Source organism: Leptodactylus fuscus, chromosome 7 (genome assembly GCF_031893055.1).
Source record: "Leptodactylus fuscus isolate aLepFus1 chromosome 7, aLepFus1.hap2, whole genome shotgun sequence".
Taxonomy (NCBI): domain Eukaryota; kingdom Metazoa; phylum Chordata; class Amphibia; order Anura; family Leptodactylidae; genus Leptodactylus; species Leptodactylus fuscus.
This window is the reverse complement of record NC_134271.1, coordinates 38,259,144-38,277,717: the sequence shown is the minus strand read 5'-3', so window position 1 is coordinate 38,277,717 and position 18,574 is coordinate 38,259,144. Positions and strand designations below refer to the sequence as shown.

The following is an 18,574-nucleotide window of genomic DNA, read 5'->3' as shown; positions in this document are numbered from 1 at the left end:
CTCCTTTGAAACTGGCGATTCGTTTTGCCTATATAGTTGAGTGGGCAACCGAGTCGAAACTCTAAAAACATTTTTTCCCACTATCTATGTATTTCATAAATTAAAATACTGGTTATGGTTTGGTCAGTTGTGTGCATTTTCTATCATTAGTTAACGTAAATTTCTTTGCATTAGGTTACAATTTTTGTAATCCAGTGGTATCTGTCACAACAAAACCTTTGGCATTTAAAAAGACGAAACTTTTTTAGGATTTGGTACCTTTTGTATATTTACATGAAATGAGAGGTTACTGGACGATTAAAATTGCATTTGTGTAACTGTATTGCATGGTAAAAAAAATGCAATCAATACTTTTGTGCATACATGAAGTTAAATTATATTGATTAACTAAATGTTTCTGTTTTCAGTATGCAGGACTCTATTCTATCACAAGTTCAAAGAATTATCAAAGAAGAAGTGAGTCATGCTATGAAGGAACAACAGGCAGCAGTTACTTCAAGCATTATGCATGCCATGAGATCTGCTGCTGGGACACCAATTCCTTCTTCACATCTTGACTTTCAGTCACAACAGACACACATCATGCAGCTACTTCAACAAGGTCATCTTAACCAAGCTTTTCAGCAGGTATGCAGTGCCTAAAAGTAATCTTGAGGCTAAGGCCCCACTTTGCGGAAACACAGCTTTTTTTGTTGCAGATTTTGTTGTTTTTTTGAGTCAGGGCCAAGAATTTTAAGATTTGTATCAGAAAAATTTGTTGTCCCGTGATAAAACATTACATTTTTGTTAGATAACTTAAAACATAATTTTTCATTTGGCATCAACTTAAATGCTCTCTGTTTAGACAGTTAAGTCTCATTTAATAGAGCATGTGATTCTGGACCAAAATGTAGTGCTCTTAAATTAAAAATGTTGCTGCTTTCTGCCTGAAAAAGCTCTTTAACCCCTTCCCGACATCCGCCGTACTAGTACGGCGCATGCTGGATGTTTAACTATGGCAGGAGCCAGGCAGCTGCCACACCCGCCGGGTGTCTACTGTTTTATACAGTAGACAACCAGCGCTAATGCATTGACCCCTCCGGCGCCTCGGTCAAAGCAGACCAAGGCGCCATTTTCCTGGTAGCGACTGGGCAGTGCCATTTTTGCTGTGATTGCCGGCACTCCATCGCGGTCACGTTGCTATGACAGCCGGGCGCCTTGTGAAGGCTCCCCGGCCTGTCTTTCTATTGCAGGCTATGCTATGTAGACTGCAATAGAAGCGTCATTTTTTTTGCAATGCAATGGGGGTCTAAAAAATGCAATAAAAAAGTTTTTAGAAAAGTATATTAAAAAAAATTAAAAATAACAGTTAAAAAACACATCAAAGTACTAGCAGAGTGAAATTAAAGCTATCATGGCAGGCTTTCTATCAAACTTTATCAGTATAGATATGGTTGGATGATGCACATATCAAAGTACTTAAATACTGTGAAACACCTACATTTTAGGTATCCCTGTATCCGAAATTGCCCGCTCTACAAATCTATAAAAATATTTTTCCTGTACGGTAAACGCCGTAGCAGAAAATCGAGTCAAAAGTGCCAATCCGCCGTTTTTTCACTGTTTTTCTTCTGATTAAATTTGAATAAAAAGTGATCAAAGCAAAAGCAATTCCCCAAAGTGTTTGAACTGAAAAGTACACCCGGCCCTGCAAAAAAAAAAAAAAAAAAGACACCCTATGCATCACCGTACACAGAAGTATAAAAAAGTTACGGGTGTCAGAATATGGTGACTTTTTTAGAAAAAAAAAAATAAAAATTTAACACAGATTTTTTTTTTAAGGGCTTAACATGTAAATAAAACCATATAAATTTGGTATCCCCGGAATCGTACCGAAAAAGAGAATACAGATGACATGTCACTTTGGCTGCACAGTGAACGCCCGTAAGAAAGTGGCACAAATGCATTTTTTCTTCAAATCCACCACATTCTAAATTTGTTTCTGGCTTCCCAGTACATTATACAGAATAATTAATGGTGACATCATGAAGAAAAATTCGTCCCGCAAAGATTAAGACCTCATATGGCTCTGGGAGTGGAGAAATAAAAAAGTTATGAGGTTTAGAAGGAGTGGAGTCACAAACGAAAATCGAAATATGCTGTCGGCAGGAAGGAGTTAATGTTCCTGCCTTCCTTCTAAGTAATTAGTAGTTTACTCCCTGTTACTAAGGAAGTTTTCATCTCCATAGATGCAAGGGGGTTGAAGGGGTAGATTCTTTTCTCTCTTTACAGAGTGAAAGCAGATGAGGGCCTTTACATACTTTACATACTCCACAGTCGTGGCCAAAAGTTTTGAGACTGACACAAATATTATATTTTCACATGATCTGCTGCCCTCTGGTTTTTATGCGTGTTTGTCAGATGTTTTTATCACATACAGAAATATTATTGCAATCATATTATGAGTAACAAAAGCTTATATTGACAGAATGAGTTAATGCAGCAAGTCAATATTTGCAGTGTTGACCCTTCTTCTTCAGGACCTCTGCAATTCTCCCTGGCATGCTCTCAATCAACTTCTGGACCAAATCCTGACTGATAGCAGTCCATTCTTGAACAATCAATGCTTGCATTTTGTCAGAATTTGTAGGTTTTTGTTTGTCCACCCGTCTCTTGATGATTGACCACAAGTTTTCAATGGGATTAAGATCTGGGGAGTTTCCAGGCCATGGACCCAAAATCTCTATGTTTTGTTCCCTGAGCCATTTAGTTATCACCTTTGCTTTATGGCAAGGTGCTCCATCATGCTGGAAAAGGCATTGTTGATCGCCAAACTGCTCTTGGACGGTTGGGAGAAGTTGATCTTGGAGGACATTCTGGTACCATTCTTTATTCATGGCTGTGTTTTTAGGCAAGACTGTGAGAGAGCTGATTCCCTTGGCTGAGAAGCAACCCCACACATGAATGGTTTCAGGATGCTTTACAGTTGGCATGAGACAAGACTAGTGGTAGCGCTCACCTTGTCTTCTCCGAATAAGCTGTTTTCCAGATGTCCCAAACAATCGAAAAGGGGATTCATCAGAGAAAATGACTTTACCCCAGTCCTCAGCAGTCCACTCCCTGTACCTTTTGCAGAATATCAGTCTGTGCCTGATGTTTTTTCTGGAGAGAAGTGGATTCTTTGCTGCCCTCCTTGAGACCAGGCCTTGCTCCAAGAGTCTCCGCCTCACAGTGCGTGCAGATGCACTCACACCTGCCTGCTGCCATTCCTGAGCAAGCTCTGCACTGCTGGTAGCCCGATCCCGCAGCTGAAACACTTTTAAGAGACGGTCCTGGCGCTTGCTGGTCTTTCTTGGCCGCCCTGGAGCCTTTTTGCCAACAATGGAACCTCTCTCCTTGAAGTTCTTGATGATGCGATAGATTGTTGACTGAGGTGCAATCTTTCTAGCTGTGATACTCTTCCCTTTTAGGCCATTTTTGTGCAGTGCAACGATGACTGCACGTGTGTCTTTACAGATAACCATGGTTAACAGAAGAGAAACAATGATGCCAAGCACCAGCCTCCTTTTAAAGTGTCCAGTGGTGTCATTCTTACTTAATCATGACAGATTGATCTCCAGCCCTGTCATCATCAACACCCACACCTGTGTTAATGGAGCAATCACTGAAACAATGTTAGCTGGTCCTTTTAAGGCAGGGCTGCAATGATGTTGAAATGTGTTTTGGGGTATAAAGTTCATTTTCTAGGCAAATTATTGACTTCGCAAGTAATTGCTGTTAAGCTGATCACTCTTTATAACATTCTGGAGTATATGCAAATTGCCATTAGAACAACTGAAACAGTAGACTTTTTAAAAATTAGTTGTATCATTCTAAAAACTTTTGGCCATGACAGTACACACAACTGCAAACATGTGCAAAAGACTGAACATATCCAAATCTCACATTTTACAATGTAAAAATGTACTTGTATCTAATTCTAGCTGCTTTTGTGATTACAAATGGATTATTAGTCACAGACAGCAAGCAACTTTCCTGACACTGCTCATTTGCCACATATTTGCAGTTCACTGTTAGTGAGTCACTTATATGATGCTCACTTACATTAGTCCCTCAAGTCAAAGCTATAACCCTACTGTACCCTACAGTGTTGGTCCAGGGGTAGGCAAAAATCCTTATGAGTTTTATACCAATTACCTCATTTCAGGGGGGATAAAATTCCTTCCCGACTCCATTCTGGCAATTAGTATAAAACCCTGGAACAATGTGTCCTTAAAATCTAGAACCCATAACCAGTAAAATTGTTTTGTTTGAGAAAGGCATCCAGGACCTTTTTGAACTTGTTCAATGAAAAGTCAATATGGGAATGTAAGAAATGCATTTTCAATCACATTGGGCTGCCAAGTTGTTCATATGCTGTAAGCATGTTGTCTACTAATTCAGCATAGTTTTCAGCTTGTGTTTTCCCAAGGAAGTTCTTCACTATTAGCACAAATGCAGTCCAAGCTGCAAGTTCCAGAGAGTTGAGTTTTGTTCTGAATGTGGCATCATAGATTAGCTTGTTGATTTTGGGGCCAATAAAAATTCCGGCCTTTATTTTAGCCTCAGTTTTCATTGTACTAAACTTCTCCTTCATATTCTTGAAACCATTTCCATCACGATAAAGTGGAATTACAATATTTTTCATTAAACCAAGTTTAATGTGAAGTGGTAGAAGATAAATTTGAAGTGGATCAACCAGTGATTTGTGTTGTACATTGTACTGACCAACTGTCTGCTCGACTGAGAGTCCACTGTCTCATTTTGTAATGATTGTTGTCATCGCGACTGTTCCATAGGCACAAGAAACACATACTTTGTGTACCCTAACTGTAGGCCAAGCAGAAGTGCTACCACTTTCAGGTCAGCACAAATTTTCAGTTTATGCTCTGAGTATCTGATCATTTCCAATTAGCCTCCATTCATCAGGAACATGTGTACCATCTAACACCATCATTTACATCAGTACAGAAACAGACATCACTTTTCATTGCATAGTATGCGGCTAAATTGGTGTGTAGATGACAAAAGTGTGAAGGTTTGGTGTCGTACAGGTCAGAGTATGTGCATTGGAATCTTTCCAATATCTAATTCATTAATATTATAACTGAATAGGCTTTACATGTATAACTTAAAATCTAGAAGTGTGAGGCAAAATCTAATAGTGCAAAAAAGATTTTAAAAAAAATAAAAGTTGTAAATCCCTCCTTTCCCTAGAATACATATAAAAGTAGAAAATTACTGTGAAACACATACACATTAGGTATCCCTGTGTCTGACAGTGCCCCGTCTACTGAATATAGGGTATCTGCAGTGCTCCTGTTCTGTCAGGAAGGGGTTAATAGGAGCACTGCAGATACCCTATATTCAGCCAGACTGAATTCCAAGTGGGGGAAGAAAAACCCAGTCCTCAAGCTCAGGGAAGGGGCACACAGACAACCAAAACACCCCCTCCCCTTCCCCAGCACCCAGCAACTACTTCACCCAAAAACTCCGACCATTTTAATTTTTGAAATTTTCCAGTAGCTGCTGCATTTCCCCCCTCGGCTTATACTCGAGTCAATACGTTTTCACAGTTTTTTGTGGTAAAATTAGGGGGGTCGGCTTATATTCGGGTCGGCTTATACTTGAGTATATACGGGGTAATTGAATTTGGCTGATAAGGGCTGAGATAAGGAGTCCGTTACCTCTGTATGTAATGCAAGCTGACTCAAATCCAGCTCTGCTACATCAGCTTCATACTGTGGTAATGCATTTACAACCAATCCCTCATTACTGACTGCAAACATAGCAGATAGCAGAGCAAGTGAAACCCCACCAACCAATGTGCAGAGAAAAACAGGAAGTGAAGAGAGCACAGAGCCTGCAGGTTGGTGAACAAGGGTTATGGGAATACCCCTTTAAAGGGGCTCTATCAGCAAAATTATGCTAATAGAGCCCCACATATGCGTGAATAGCCTTTAAAAAGGCTATTCAGGCACCGTAAATGTTATATTAAATCCCGGTCCCGTTTTTAAATAAAAGCATTAAAACATATATGCAAAACTTGCCTGTCATGCACCATGGGCGGGGATAAACGATGCGACGTCAGCTTCGGGCACGCCTGCCTCTTCTGTCTTCTTGGAGTAACGCCCTCTGGTTGCGTGTCTTCCTGCTTCTTCTCTTCAAATCCCGTACCTGCAAAGTAGCGCTTCCCTCAGAAGCGCTACTTCGCAGGCTCACTCGCCATTTTACTTAATGGCAGTTCGCAAGTGAGCCTGCGCAGTAGCGCTTTGGAGGGAAGCACTACTACACAGGCGCGGTTTTTCAAAGAAGAAGTCGGAAGAAGACACGGAAACAGAGGGCGTTACTACAAGAAGACAGAAGAGGCAGGCGTGCCCGAAGCTAACGTCACATCGTGCATCCCCGCCCATGGTGCACGTTCGGTAAGTTTTGCATATATGTTTTAATGCTTTTATTTAAAGACTGGACCGGGATTTAATATAACATTTACGGTGCCTGAATAGCCTTTTTAAAGGCTATTCACACATATGTGGGGCTCTATTAGCATAATTTTGCGATAGAGCCCCTTTAAGTACATAATCATACATTTTTTTTCGTCGGCCAAAATGCATAACCTTACATTTGTCAGCCCCTTAAGGACACAGCCCAAAAGTGCGTTAAGGACCTGGCCTCTTTTTTCAAAACTGACATGTCACTTTAAATGGTAATAACTTTGAGACGCTTTAACAAACACAAGTGATTTTGAGAGTTTTTTCGTAATACGTTATAATTCATGATAGTGGTAAACACTAATCAATATTTTTGTATTCATTTTTTTAAAACTTGTTTTATTGAAAATTATATAACAGAGCAAACAATACAATCGGGAAAAAAAAAATACTGCCACAAAAGAGTGCAACATAAAATATTAGAAAATTGCGGACAAACAGAGATGAGCCACATCGCCGTTCCATCCTAGCCCAAACCCATCCTCCACATCAATAGCGTGACAATAAGCAGAGCATCACCTATCATATCAACAATACCACATGCTGTATCAATACAAGGAGTGGACCCGTCTGGCAGATGTCCCTTCTCACGGAATAAAGGAGTCGAATACTGAACGATTCGAGGGGGCAAAGTATTGGGTGCGGGGGAATCACTCCACGCTCCCCATACCTTATGGAGTTTCAGGGGACATCCCCTCCATTTATATATAATTTGGTTGAATGGAAGAACCGAGTTGATCACTTTTTGCCATTGGGATATTGATGGAGATTGATTGGCCATCCACCGTAAGGCAATGGCTTTCCTGGCATAAAATAAACATTCCCGAAGAAAGATTTGGGTATAATGCTGCCACATCTCCTCCTCCAGTACGCCAAACAGGCAGACTTTGGGATAGAATGGGACAGGGCGACTCAAGACATCTGCCAAAAGGTCCACCACCCCCCTCCAAAAGGTCTGAATAACTAGACAACTCCACAACATATGCCAGAAGTCCGCGTGAGGGCACGGACACCTAAGACCATTCGGACCAGGCAAATGACCAATCTTATGTAAATGGTCCGGGGTCAGGTAACACTGATGTAAGATGAAAATTTGAATCGGTTTGGTGTGCCAGCGCATTAGAGCCGGCACCTCAGCTAGAGACACTTTCACATGGATCAGATGTTCGTAAAGAATGGAAATTAGGCCCCCAGGACCCTGAGAGCGCAGCACACCAATTAGCGAGTATTCAGAGATGGCACATGGCTGGTCAGGGAATAATGTCGTATTTGGAGAAACCTAAACAGTTGATGTCGGGGAATCTCACGTGAAGTAGCCAGGGAATCAAAGGTAACAAACACCCCTTGAGTGTACAAATCCACTAGGGATGACACCCCATATCGTGACCAGGACCGGGCATCGGGTAACCCAAATAGGTCGGGCAAACCAGGATTGTCCCATAAAGGAGTCTCCGTAGGGGCATCCGAATAAGAAGACACCTTCTGGGCCTGCTTCCAGACCTTTGCCGCCAAAGCGTGAACAGGCAAAAGCCTACCTCTGAATAGCTGAGACTGTTCTAACACCGGCCACATGGTACGCAAGTCCAGGTGGTGGGCTAAATGTGCCTCGGGACCCCGGAGCTGGCCCAGGGAGAGCCAAGGTTTTAAAAAGCGGAGCTGACCCGCTAAATAATAAACAAACAGGTCGGGGAGCGATGCACCACCGAGCTGTTTCGGTCTCTGGAGAGAAGACAATCTTAATTTGGATCTGGAGTGGCCCCACACAAAAGAAGTTATCAAGGAGTCCATCTATCTAAAGAATCGGAGAGGCACAGGCATGGCTGAGTTACTTAATGAATATAGGCATATGGGTAATCAGTCATTTTTATTAGATTAATCCTACCTGCTACCGACAAGGGCAATGCACCCCAGGTTTGGAACTTAGTTTGAAAGTGTGAAAGAAGGGGGAAATATTGAGGTCCAGGAACCTCTTATGGTCTCTTATGCCAAGATATTTACAAGCCGAGAACCACCGGCAACCCACACATCACCTCTCCCTCCACTGCCGCCGGAGCATGACCTATGTGCATACCGTGTTGGCCAAAAGTATTGGCACTCCTGCAATTCTGTCAGATAATACTCATTTTCTTCCAGAAAATGATTGCAAGCACAAACTCTTTGGTATTAATATTTTCATTTATTTTGCTTGCAATGAAAAAACACAAAAGAGAATGAAAAAAAAAAGTCAAATCATTGATCATTTTGCACAAAACTCCACAAATGGGCCGGAAAAAAGTATTGGCACCCTCAGCCTAATACTTGGTAGCACAACCTTTAGACAAAATTACTGCAAACAACCGCTTCCTGTAACCATCAATGAGTTTCTTACAATGCTCTGCTGGAATTTTAGACCATTCTCCTTTGGCAAACTGCTCCAGGTCCCTGAGATTTGAAGGGTGCCTTCTCCAAACTGCCATTTTGAGATCTCTCCACAGGTGTTCTATAGGATTCAGGTCTGGACTCATTGCTGGCCACTTTAGAAGTCTCCAGTGCTTTCTCTCAAACCATTTTCTAGTGCTTTTTGAAGCGTGTTTTTGGTCATTGTCCTGCTGGAAGACCCATGACCTCTAAGGGAGACCCAGCTTTCTCACACTGGGCCCTACATTATGCTGCAAAATTTGTTGGTAGTCTTCAGACTTTATAATGTCATGCACACGGTCAAGCAGTCCAGTGCCAGAGGCAGCAAAGCAACGCCAAAACATCAGGGAACCTCTGCCATGTTTGACTGTAGGGACTGCTCATGCTTCCTCACAATTTTGATTCTCAAGTCCTCAGACAGTTCTTTGGTCTTCTTTCTTTTCTCCATGCTCAATGTGGTACACACAAGGACACAGGACAGAGGTTGAGTCAACTTTAATCCATTTCAACTGGCTGCAGTGTGATTTAGTTATTGCCGCCACCTGTTAAGTGCCTCAGGTAAGTAACAGGTGCTGTTAATTACACAAATTAGAGAAGCATCACTTGATTTTTCAAATAGTGCTTATACTTTTGTCCACCCCCTTTTTTATGTTTGGTGTGGAATTATATCCAATTTGGCTTTTGACAATTCTTTTTGTGGTTTTCTATTGAAGACAAATTAAATGAAGATAATAATACCAAAGAATTTGTGATTGCAATCATTTTCTGGAAGAAAATGAGTATTATGTGACAGAATTGCAGATGTGCCAATACTTTTGGCCAACACTGTGTAAGAGGACTTAGTCCAGTTAGTACGCAGGCCCGAATAATTACCGAATTCAGTTATCAATTCCATGGCAAGCCATGTAGAGGGCTTAGTCATGAACAGGAGGAGGTCGTTGGTATAGAGCGCAGTTCTCTCCTTCTGAGAGCCAATGAATATGCCCCTGTAGACAGGGTCCTGTCTGAGAAGTATGGCCAAGGGTTCTACAGCCAGAGAGGATAGCCCTGCGTGTGCTTCTACCTAACGAGAAATACGGAGACAGCAAACCATTGATGGACAGTGCTGCCCTGTGAGAGTGATATAGAAGGGACACCCAAGTAATGAAGCCATCTCCAAAACCATATCTACATAGGGATTGTAAAAGGAACGGCCATTCGAATCAAAGGCTTTAGTTGCATCTACGGAGGCTATCACCCAATTCTCCAAAGAGACCGAACCAATCTGGGTCACCACCTGGATGCGCCTGAGGTTATCAGACATATATTTACCTGGCATAAAACCTGTTTGGTTCGGATGAACCAGATCTAAAACCACAGAGTTAAGCCTTTTCAACAACATTTTGGCCAACAGTTTGTAATAAATATTTAATAAAGATATAGGCCTATAGGAGCCACAGTTCAGCATTGTTAAAGGACACTGGAAGACTGTGGACCTCAAAGGCAGATTTATAGCAGTTCAGCAGCAGAGGCAGAAGCACAGCCCCATACTGAGCATACACCTCTACAGGAATTCCATCGGGGCCCGGAGATTTCCCCCTCGCCATATCCGACAGCGCCTCCGTCAACTTCTTCAAGGTAAAGGGGGAGTCCAAAAAAGTACGCTGGTCGTCAGCCAGAATACCACGTGATAAGCTACAGTCTACTCCCCCAAAGAGGTGGAGAGAGTGTCAGGCTCCACCTCTCAAACTAATACCATTTCTCTTATACGGATGGATATCTTCACCCTTATAAGGTATAAGCTTATCACGTGGTATTCATATTTGGTTACCTTTGCCCCGGAACTTATTGTACGGACCATCTCATATGTCCAGATAACAGTGATGGAGGAATATGTAGATGTATATGTATACTTGAATCTTCGAAAGTGATAAAAGGAATAATTAAGTTAGATATACAGTTATGACATCTTTCCCCTCTTCATATAAATAGGTAAGCCCCACTTTTCGATTATCTAAGTTGCTTGGATTATCAAAGCTATATGTTTAAGCGACATGATAAATATAGTGTCAAACATAAAAATAAAAATATAGATATCGTATTGATTAGGTACGATACTATGACAAATGTGTGGTTTACCTTTCAAAAATTATGCAAAACAAACAAATCTTGTGTATGACTTTTCTATACATGTGTTACGAAGGTCACGAGGGATCGCACATGTGATCCTGATTACTATAATGATATATATATGGAACAGCAACATTCGTGTAGTATGTATGCCATGACTAAGAGGTCTCTGCCTCGAAACGCGTTGGCGTTTTTTATTGCCATGGGCATTTAATTTTTTCTGTCCTTGTCTGTTCGTGGAGTATGTCTTTTTTTGTTTGCTGATACATGTTTTTTTAAGAAACGAACCATTAAAAGCTAATTTTTATTGAAAAAACGAGCCGTGGACATTGCGGATCAACTTTATTATATCGTTCAACTTGGAAGCTTAACCCCATAGGACTCGGGGTCTATGTGATCGTGCACACCTTGGGACTCGTACACATTGGTGAGTCTATGGCTTTAATCTTCTTTATTCATAGCTTGTAATCCAATAGGCAGCTCTGTCCTCAGATTTATATATACATTTGCCAAAAAGGCATCCATTCATTTCTGACATCCAGTGGCTGTCCATATCCAATAGGCAGCTCTGACCTCAGATTCATATATACCTTTCACAAAAAGGTATCCGTTCATTTCTGACAACCAGTGGCTGTCCATATCCAATAGGCAGCTCTGACCTCAGATTTATATATACCTTTCACAAAAAGGCATCCATTCATTTCTGACAACCAGTGGCTGTCCATGTCCAATAGGCAACTGTGTCCTCAGATTTATATATACCTTTGCCAAAAAGGCATCCGTTCATTTCTGACAACCAGTGGCTGTCTATAATCCAATAGGCAGCTCTGTCCTCAGATTTATATATACATTTGCCAAAAAGGCATCCATTCATTTCTGACAACCAGTGGCTCCATATCCAATAGGCAGCTCTGACCTCAGATTTATATATACCTTTCACAAAAAGGCATCCATTCATTTCTGACAACCAGTGGCTGTCCATATCCAATAGGCAGCTCTGTCCTCAGATTTATATATACATTTGCCAAAAAGGCATCCGTTCATTTCTGACAACCAGTGGCTGTCTATAATCCAATAGGCAGCTCTGTCCTCAGATTTATATATACGTTTGCCAAAAAGGCATCCGTTCATTTCTGACAACCAATGGCTGTCTATAATCCAATAGGCAACTCTGTCCTCAGATTTATATATACCTTTCACAGAAAGGCATGCATTCAGTTCTGATAACCAGTGGCTGTCTACATCCAATAGGCAGTTCTGTCGTCAAACTATATTCACCTTTAAAAAAAAAAAAAATCTACGTTTTTTTCTAAAAGAGTTGCTGTTCCCATCAAAAAGGGGAACTCTCCAGTCACTAAACTAAATAAAAACTGCTTAATCTCTTTAAAGTTACTCTTTTATTAAAAAACATGCTCCAAAAACTAAAAAAGTAAAAGGACCCAACAGAGGCGCTCTGGCCAGTGTTCAACCACCTGCTGTGACATGGAAAAAATAGGCATCAGCATTACTGGTGTGTGGCGAATCCGGTATTTTGAATGCTGATAAGCCAGTCTACAGAGAACTTACTTCATATATTGAAGCATCTTCTTCTGGAAGGAATTCCTTCTCATATTCCACTGAACGAAGCTTTGGGTCATCTGCTGTGCAAAATGTTCAATGGGGAACCCAGTTCAACCCCTTCTAAATTAACCTGTCCCACAGATTTGGAAGAAGCTGAGGGATCTGCTACATTATTTGATCATTCAATGTCCAACTTCACAGACATACTGCTGTCATCTGATGATGATGAAATACAAATTCCAGATGCGGTTGCCTTCACCAGCGTCCAGGCCAGTCCATGCAATAGTGTGGAAGATTGTTCACAAGGGCCAGTGGATGAGGACTATGTTGACAAAACTTGGTCTCCACGTGAAGATCAGTGAACTACTTCTGATTATGAGCTTCAAGTTTGTTTGCCAATGCCACCAAAACGTCATCCAATTAATGCACAAATCCCAGTTATAACACGAACACCAGTAAACGCTACTCCCGCCGGCATTGCACGACCCAAAGCACCTAAAAGTGCTAATCCAAAAAAAAAAAAAAGGCTCCAAACCAACTGTTTGGTTATATTTCACAAAGATGAAAATGACCCAGCGAGGGTGATATGCAAGACTTGCAAGCAGTCACTTACCTTAGGACAGGACACTAGGCACCTCAATACAAATGCTATGCCTAGGCATCTGAAATCTGTACACCCATCACTTTTTAAAATGTATAATAAACAAGTAAGTAAAGACAGGGATATGCCTGTGAACGTTGACCACCACGGGCTTTGGTGAGTTCTTCAACCTACTTTTCCAATGCCAGTGCCATACACCAACGTCATGTGTGCCAGGCAGCAGTGCCGGACAACAGTAAAGCAATTGGCTTAAAACAATCACAGGAACCACTGGCCAAAGAGCCACGTCTGAATTTCACATGCCAATTGCTCTAACATGTTCCTCTCTTTCTGGCTCTAATATTAAGCCCACCCTCCAGCAAGTAGTCACGCTGTGTAGTCATGAAAATATATTTTAGCGGCTATGCTTACTTTTAAAGAGGTCGTTCATGTGACTGAGTGTCATGTGCTTCAATTTTTGGAATCCACGCTACTGAAAAAAACTTACTTTAAGGCCTATGCTTCCTTGGGGAGAGGTCACTCATGTGACTGAGGCTCATATGCTTCAATTTTTGGATTCCACGCTGTGTAGTGATTAAAAAACAATTTTATCGCCATTTAAGTGTTCCCTTGCTCTTTCTATGCATTCTAAGAACTTGTATGTGTTTTGGCGTAACTTTTTTTTAGCTTTTAAAAAATGATCTTCAAAAAAAAAAAAACATTGACTTGCATTAGGAACGGAATTGGGATCGAGATCAGGTTTGAATGGAAAATGATCGGAAATCGGATTTCAAAATCGATCCTGAATTCTCAAGATCGGCTCAAACCTACCCTACAGGTGTTTTACAGATTTTTAATAACATTGCGATGTGTAAATGAAAAATTACTAAAATGTCACTTTATCCCCAAAGTTTTCATTTTAACGAGAGGTTAAAGGAGAAAAAGCCCCCCACATTTTGTTAAACAATTTCTCCTGAACATGGCAATACCCCATATGTTGTCATAATCTGCTCTGTGAGTATATGGTGGGGCTCAGAATAGAAAGAGCGCTATTTGGCTTTTGAAGGGCAGATTTTTGCTGGAATAGTTTTCTGGTGACATTTCGCATTTGCTGAGCCCCTAAAGTATCAATACAATGGAAACCCCTCAAAAGTGACCCCATTTTAGAAACTACACCCCTCACAGAATTCATCAAGGAATGTATCAAGGGGTATTATCATTTTGAACCTAAAAATGCTTCCCAAAAATGAATGTACAAAATGTAAATTGAAACTTTTAAAGAAATATGCCATTTCGGTGCCCGATATGTTGTACCCACTTTGTGTTGTCAGAGACCTGCACTCCTAAAACTATTAAGTGCCCGAGGGGCAAAACATTGTATATATAGGGGTAAACTGCTGCTTTTGGGGTACAGATTCAGAGGGACTTTCTGGGCGCCATATTATTTTTTCAGACCCCTGGAAGTGCCAGTAAACTGGATTTCCCCAAGAAGTGACCCCATTTTGTAGGGGCAATTTTAGGGTGTAAGGATTGGAGTCAGGGTCAGGCAGTGCAAAGTGACACAGCTGGGAAAGCAACACTGTGCAACTAATGACAGAAAGGGGTCATAGGCCCTGCAGCTATAACTATGCTGTAATATCTGAGATGAGGCAGACCGATGCACTTCCTAACTGAAGTGCGCCTACCACGACTCCTACACTTCTGTCCAGGAGGCTAGGGTCAGGGAGAGGAGGCCCTAAAAGTGCTTAGGACTGGAGTAAATGGGGTCACACCTAAACAGAAAGCACAGTGTAAAATGCAATGCAAAACAACAGACAAAATAGCATGGAACAAGGGAGGACCACAAGTCCCAGCAAAACACAGAAGAGAAGGCAAGGTTGGATGAGCAAGAGGTCAAGCCAGGAGATAAGATAAAGGTACCAAATCAAAAGACAAGGGATAGTCAAAATACAAGCCGGGTAAATAAACCAAGAGAACAGACTGAAGACGAACAGACAGGAATCTGACTGAGCAGGGGACCAGGAAACACAAAGTGAATGGCTGGTAAGGATCCATGCCTGGGTGGGGTTTAAATAGCAGCAGAGAAATGGCATGGAGACTGAGAGCAAGGAAAGGATTAACCCTTAATAACCTAGGCACAACCAATAGAACTCCTAACACGTCTCCCAGGGAGACGCCACGCAGCAAGGAGACCGCGGCGACTCCGTATCCTGACGTAGGGTCTCTGCAAAGTGTCATGGCATCCAAAAACCAAACTAAGTCTGTGCTCCAAAAACCAAATAACTCTTCTTCCCTTCTGTGTCCGGCTGTGCCCCAATATCAGTTTATACCCACATATGACATTGCATACTTTATCCTGGGTACACCCAGCGCCGCACCTCCCATGAGGCGACTTGAAGCGACCGCTTCAGGCGGCGCTATGCCAGGGCCCCGAGGGGGGGGGGGGCGGCATTTTTGCTTACCTAAGCCAGTCCAGGACAAGCTGTCCTGGACTGGCTTAGCATTACCGTCTCGGCAGCTCGGCACGGGAAGCGAGCAGTGGATTGGGGAGGCCCAGTGGACACAGCTCTGCTCCAGCGGCCACCCCTCACACTCAGGCAGAGAGCAGGTATTCTCCCTGCCTGCTCTCTGCCTGCTAATGCCGCTCTGCCACGCCCCCCTTCGATCCGCCCCCCCTTCGCTCCGCCCCCCCTCGCTCCCCCCCCTCCTCCCAGGGGGGGGGGCGGCTTTCTGTCGTCCGCCTCGGGCAGCAAAAAAGGTGGTTTCACCCCTGGGTACACCAGTGTCATACATGTGGCATAAACTGCAGTTTGGGCGCACAGCAGGGTGCAGAAGGGAAGTAGCGCTATGCGGCTTTTGCAGTACAGATTCAGATGTTTGGTATCTGGAGGACGTGTCAAGTTTGTAGAGCCTGTAAAGTACCAAAAAAGTGGATTCATGCACCCCTCAAAGAATTTATGAGGGGGAGTAGTGAGTATTAGTATCCCTGACGTTAATGCACAGCAGATGGTGGAGAGGGAATATTTAAACTGTGCGGAGTACATTGCAAACACCAAATTCCCTACTATGTTTCGGTAGGTAATATTATTGGGGGTCACTTCTGGTGTCTTTTCCCTCACAAGCTCTAAATCTGGGGTGTCCGCTGATATTCACTCGCACAGCTTATACATTCCCTTCCTGCCACAGCCAGTTGTGTTCTAATGATTTGGCGATTTTTGAGGTTTTTGTCTTCAAATTGCTAGATGCAATATTTTCTTTATTTTTCTGGTGAAGTGGCCATATAAGGGCTTGTTGTTTGCAGGATGAGATGCTTTTTGTAAGGACACCATTTTTGGGTGCCTACAACTTATTGAATATATTTTATTAACTTTCTTGCTGGATTTAAAATAAAATAAATTCTGGCATTGCGTTTTACCTTTTAAATTTTTTGCCATGCAACGTACAGCATAAGTAACATATTACCTTTATTCTGCGGGTCAGTATGATTATGGCGATACATCCTATCCTGTGAGTTTGGATGTTTGTGTGTTTGGATGTTTGTTCCTCAATCACGCAAAACCCGCTCCACCGATTAGGCTGAAATTTTCCACAAACATAGTTACTACACAGGATTGCGCAATAGGCTAATTTTCGTCACAATGGCGCACATACGTTTTTCCCAGGACCCCCACAAAACCCAAACTCACATCACCATCTCTGCAATCTCACACACTTTGGACCATAGCAAGCCACAAAATTCATATTACCTTTACAGCAGAGGTCGGCAACCCCTGGCACACGTGCCAAGAGTGGCACTCCTGCCATATTTCACTAGAATGCCAGCAGCACAGGACCTGCAAGAGTTAAATTTAGTCAGAGCATCCCTTCAGTGCTCTGCTAGAGATGAGGCATAAGGACACTCCCCTTTTCTCACTGCCCTCCAATGAGAGGGGTACAGGAAACCCAGGGGGTGGAGCTTAATTGCTCAGGTCTCTGCCTGCTATAGTGATGGCTACTGCCGTCTGCATCCTGCAAAGGTTCCCCGAGGAGGAGAGGAAGCTGCTAGCAAAGTGAAAGTAAAAAGCACACAGGTCCCTCCCTTTAATTACTATTCTCATTAATGTCAGGCATTTGGGGTTATTAGTTTAGTGTTAGTAAATCCATGTGCCTTACATTAATAGGAATAAACCCCATCATGTCCCTCCATATTAACCCCTGTGTGCCTCATAAAGGTTCTAATATGTGAGACATATGGAGGTACTAATAAAAGACCTCAATAATGAAGATACTTAATTATTACCTCCAAGTCTCTCACATATCAGTAACTCTTACACAAGGGTTAATGTGAGGGACATGATGGGGTTAATTGCTATTAATAAGAGGCACATGGCGTTACTAAACTGTCATGCACAGGGCCAGATTTTTATCTACAATTAGGGATAAAACTATGGTCCTGTACATTTCAATGGGCCCATACACATAGATCCTGTGCCATTTATGTGCAGGAGGCCTAAAGGCTGAAACACCACGTTGCGTTAACACAGCGGTTTTTTTGCAAATTTTGCTGCGGTTTTATGAGCCAAAGTCAGGAATGAATTGAGTAGAAGAGAGAAGCATAAGAACTTCTTTTATATTCCCATTCCTTTTGTAGCCATTCATGGCTTTGGATCAAAAAAACACAGCAAAATCTGCAACAACAAAAAAAAATGCGTTTTCACAACGTGGAGCCTTAGCCTTAGGGTGTTTCTTTTTGGGTAGTGACATCGTGTACCCAGGTGCTCCTAATGCCAAATCCAGTTCCTGGGCACCAGCACTGTCAGGGCCCGTGCACACGGAGTTAACGCAAGTGTATTTTAGCATCTTACACGTGTATAGAATACACGTGTAAAAATAACACTCCCATTGACTTCAATGAAATCTTTTACACATGTAAAATAAAATGCGCCACAAACTTTCATTGAAGTTAATGGGAGTCTTATTTTTACACGTGTATTCCACACACGTGTAATATGCAAAAATACACTCGCGTTAACTCCGTGTGCACGGGCCCTCATTTTGGTGTAAGTGTGACAACCTATTAATTCCTGGATGTGGTTCAGCTGTTACCGTGCCACCAGGAATTAAATGTGGCTGAAATTAATCCAAATTTCACTTACAGAAAAGTGCAGGTACTGGCGACCGGGGATGTAGCATCCAGGTACATAGTGTGTCACCCCTGTACAGATGTTACCTCACTCTGCTACCAGTCACATATGTTATCACTAATTGTGGGTTACATATGTGCTTACATCGCTACTAATGGAAAAGTACAGGTGTATCAAGGCAAATAACAATAAACACGTGACTGGGAGCACAGTATGGCTTAGTTCACACGTGGAGCGTAATGGCGGATTTTGGCACCAAGAATGACGCGGGGAGCCGCGTCACTCTCGGGTCAAAA

At 42.3% G+C, this 18,574-nt stretch overlaps 1 protein-coding gene across 2 annotated transcripts in view; it reads left to right on the top strand.

Annotated features, from left to right (window-relative positions):
- EDC4 (enhancer of mRNA decapping 4) overlaps positions 1-18,574 on the top strand; it is a 310,514-nt gene that overhangs the window by 253,303 nt on the left and 38,637 nt on the right. For both annotated transcript variants that reach the window (XM_075281772.1, XM_075281771.1), the window contains one exon: positions 408-627. In XM_075281772.1, coding sequence (XP_075137873.1) covers positions 408-627 — 220 coding nt within the window. The remainder of the gene's footprint in view (positions 1-407; positions 628-18,574) is intronic.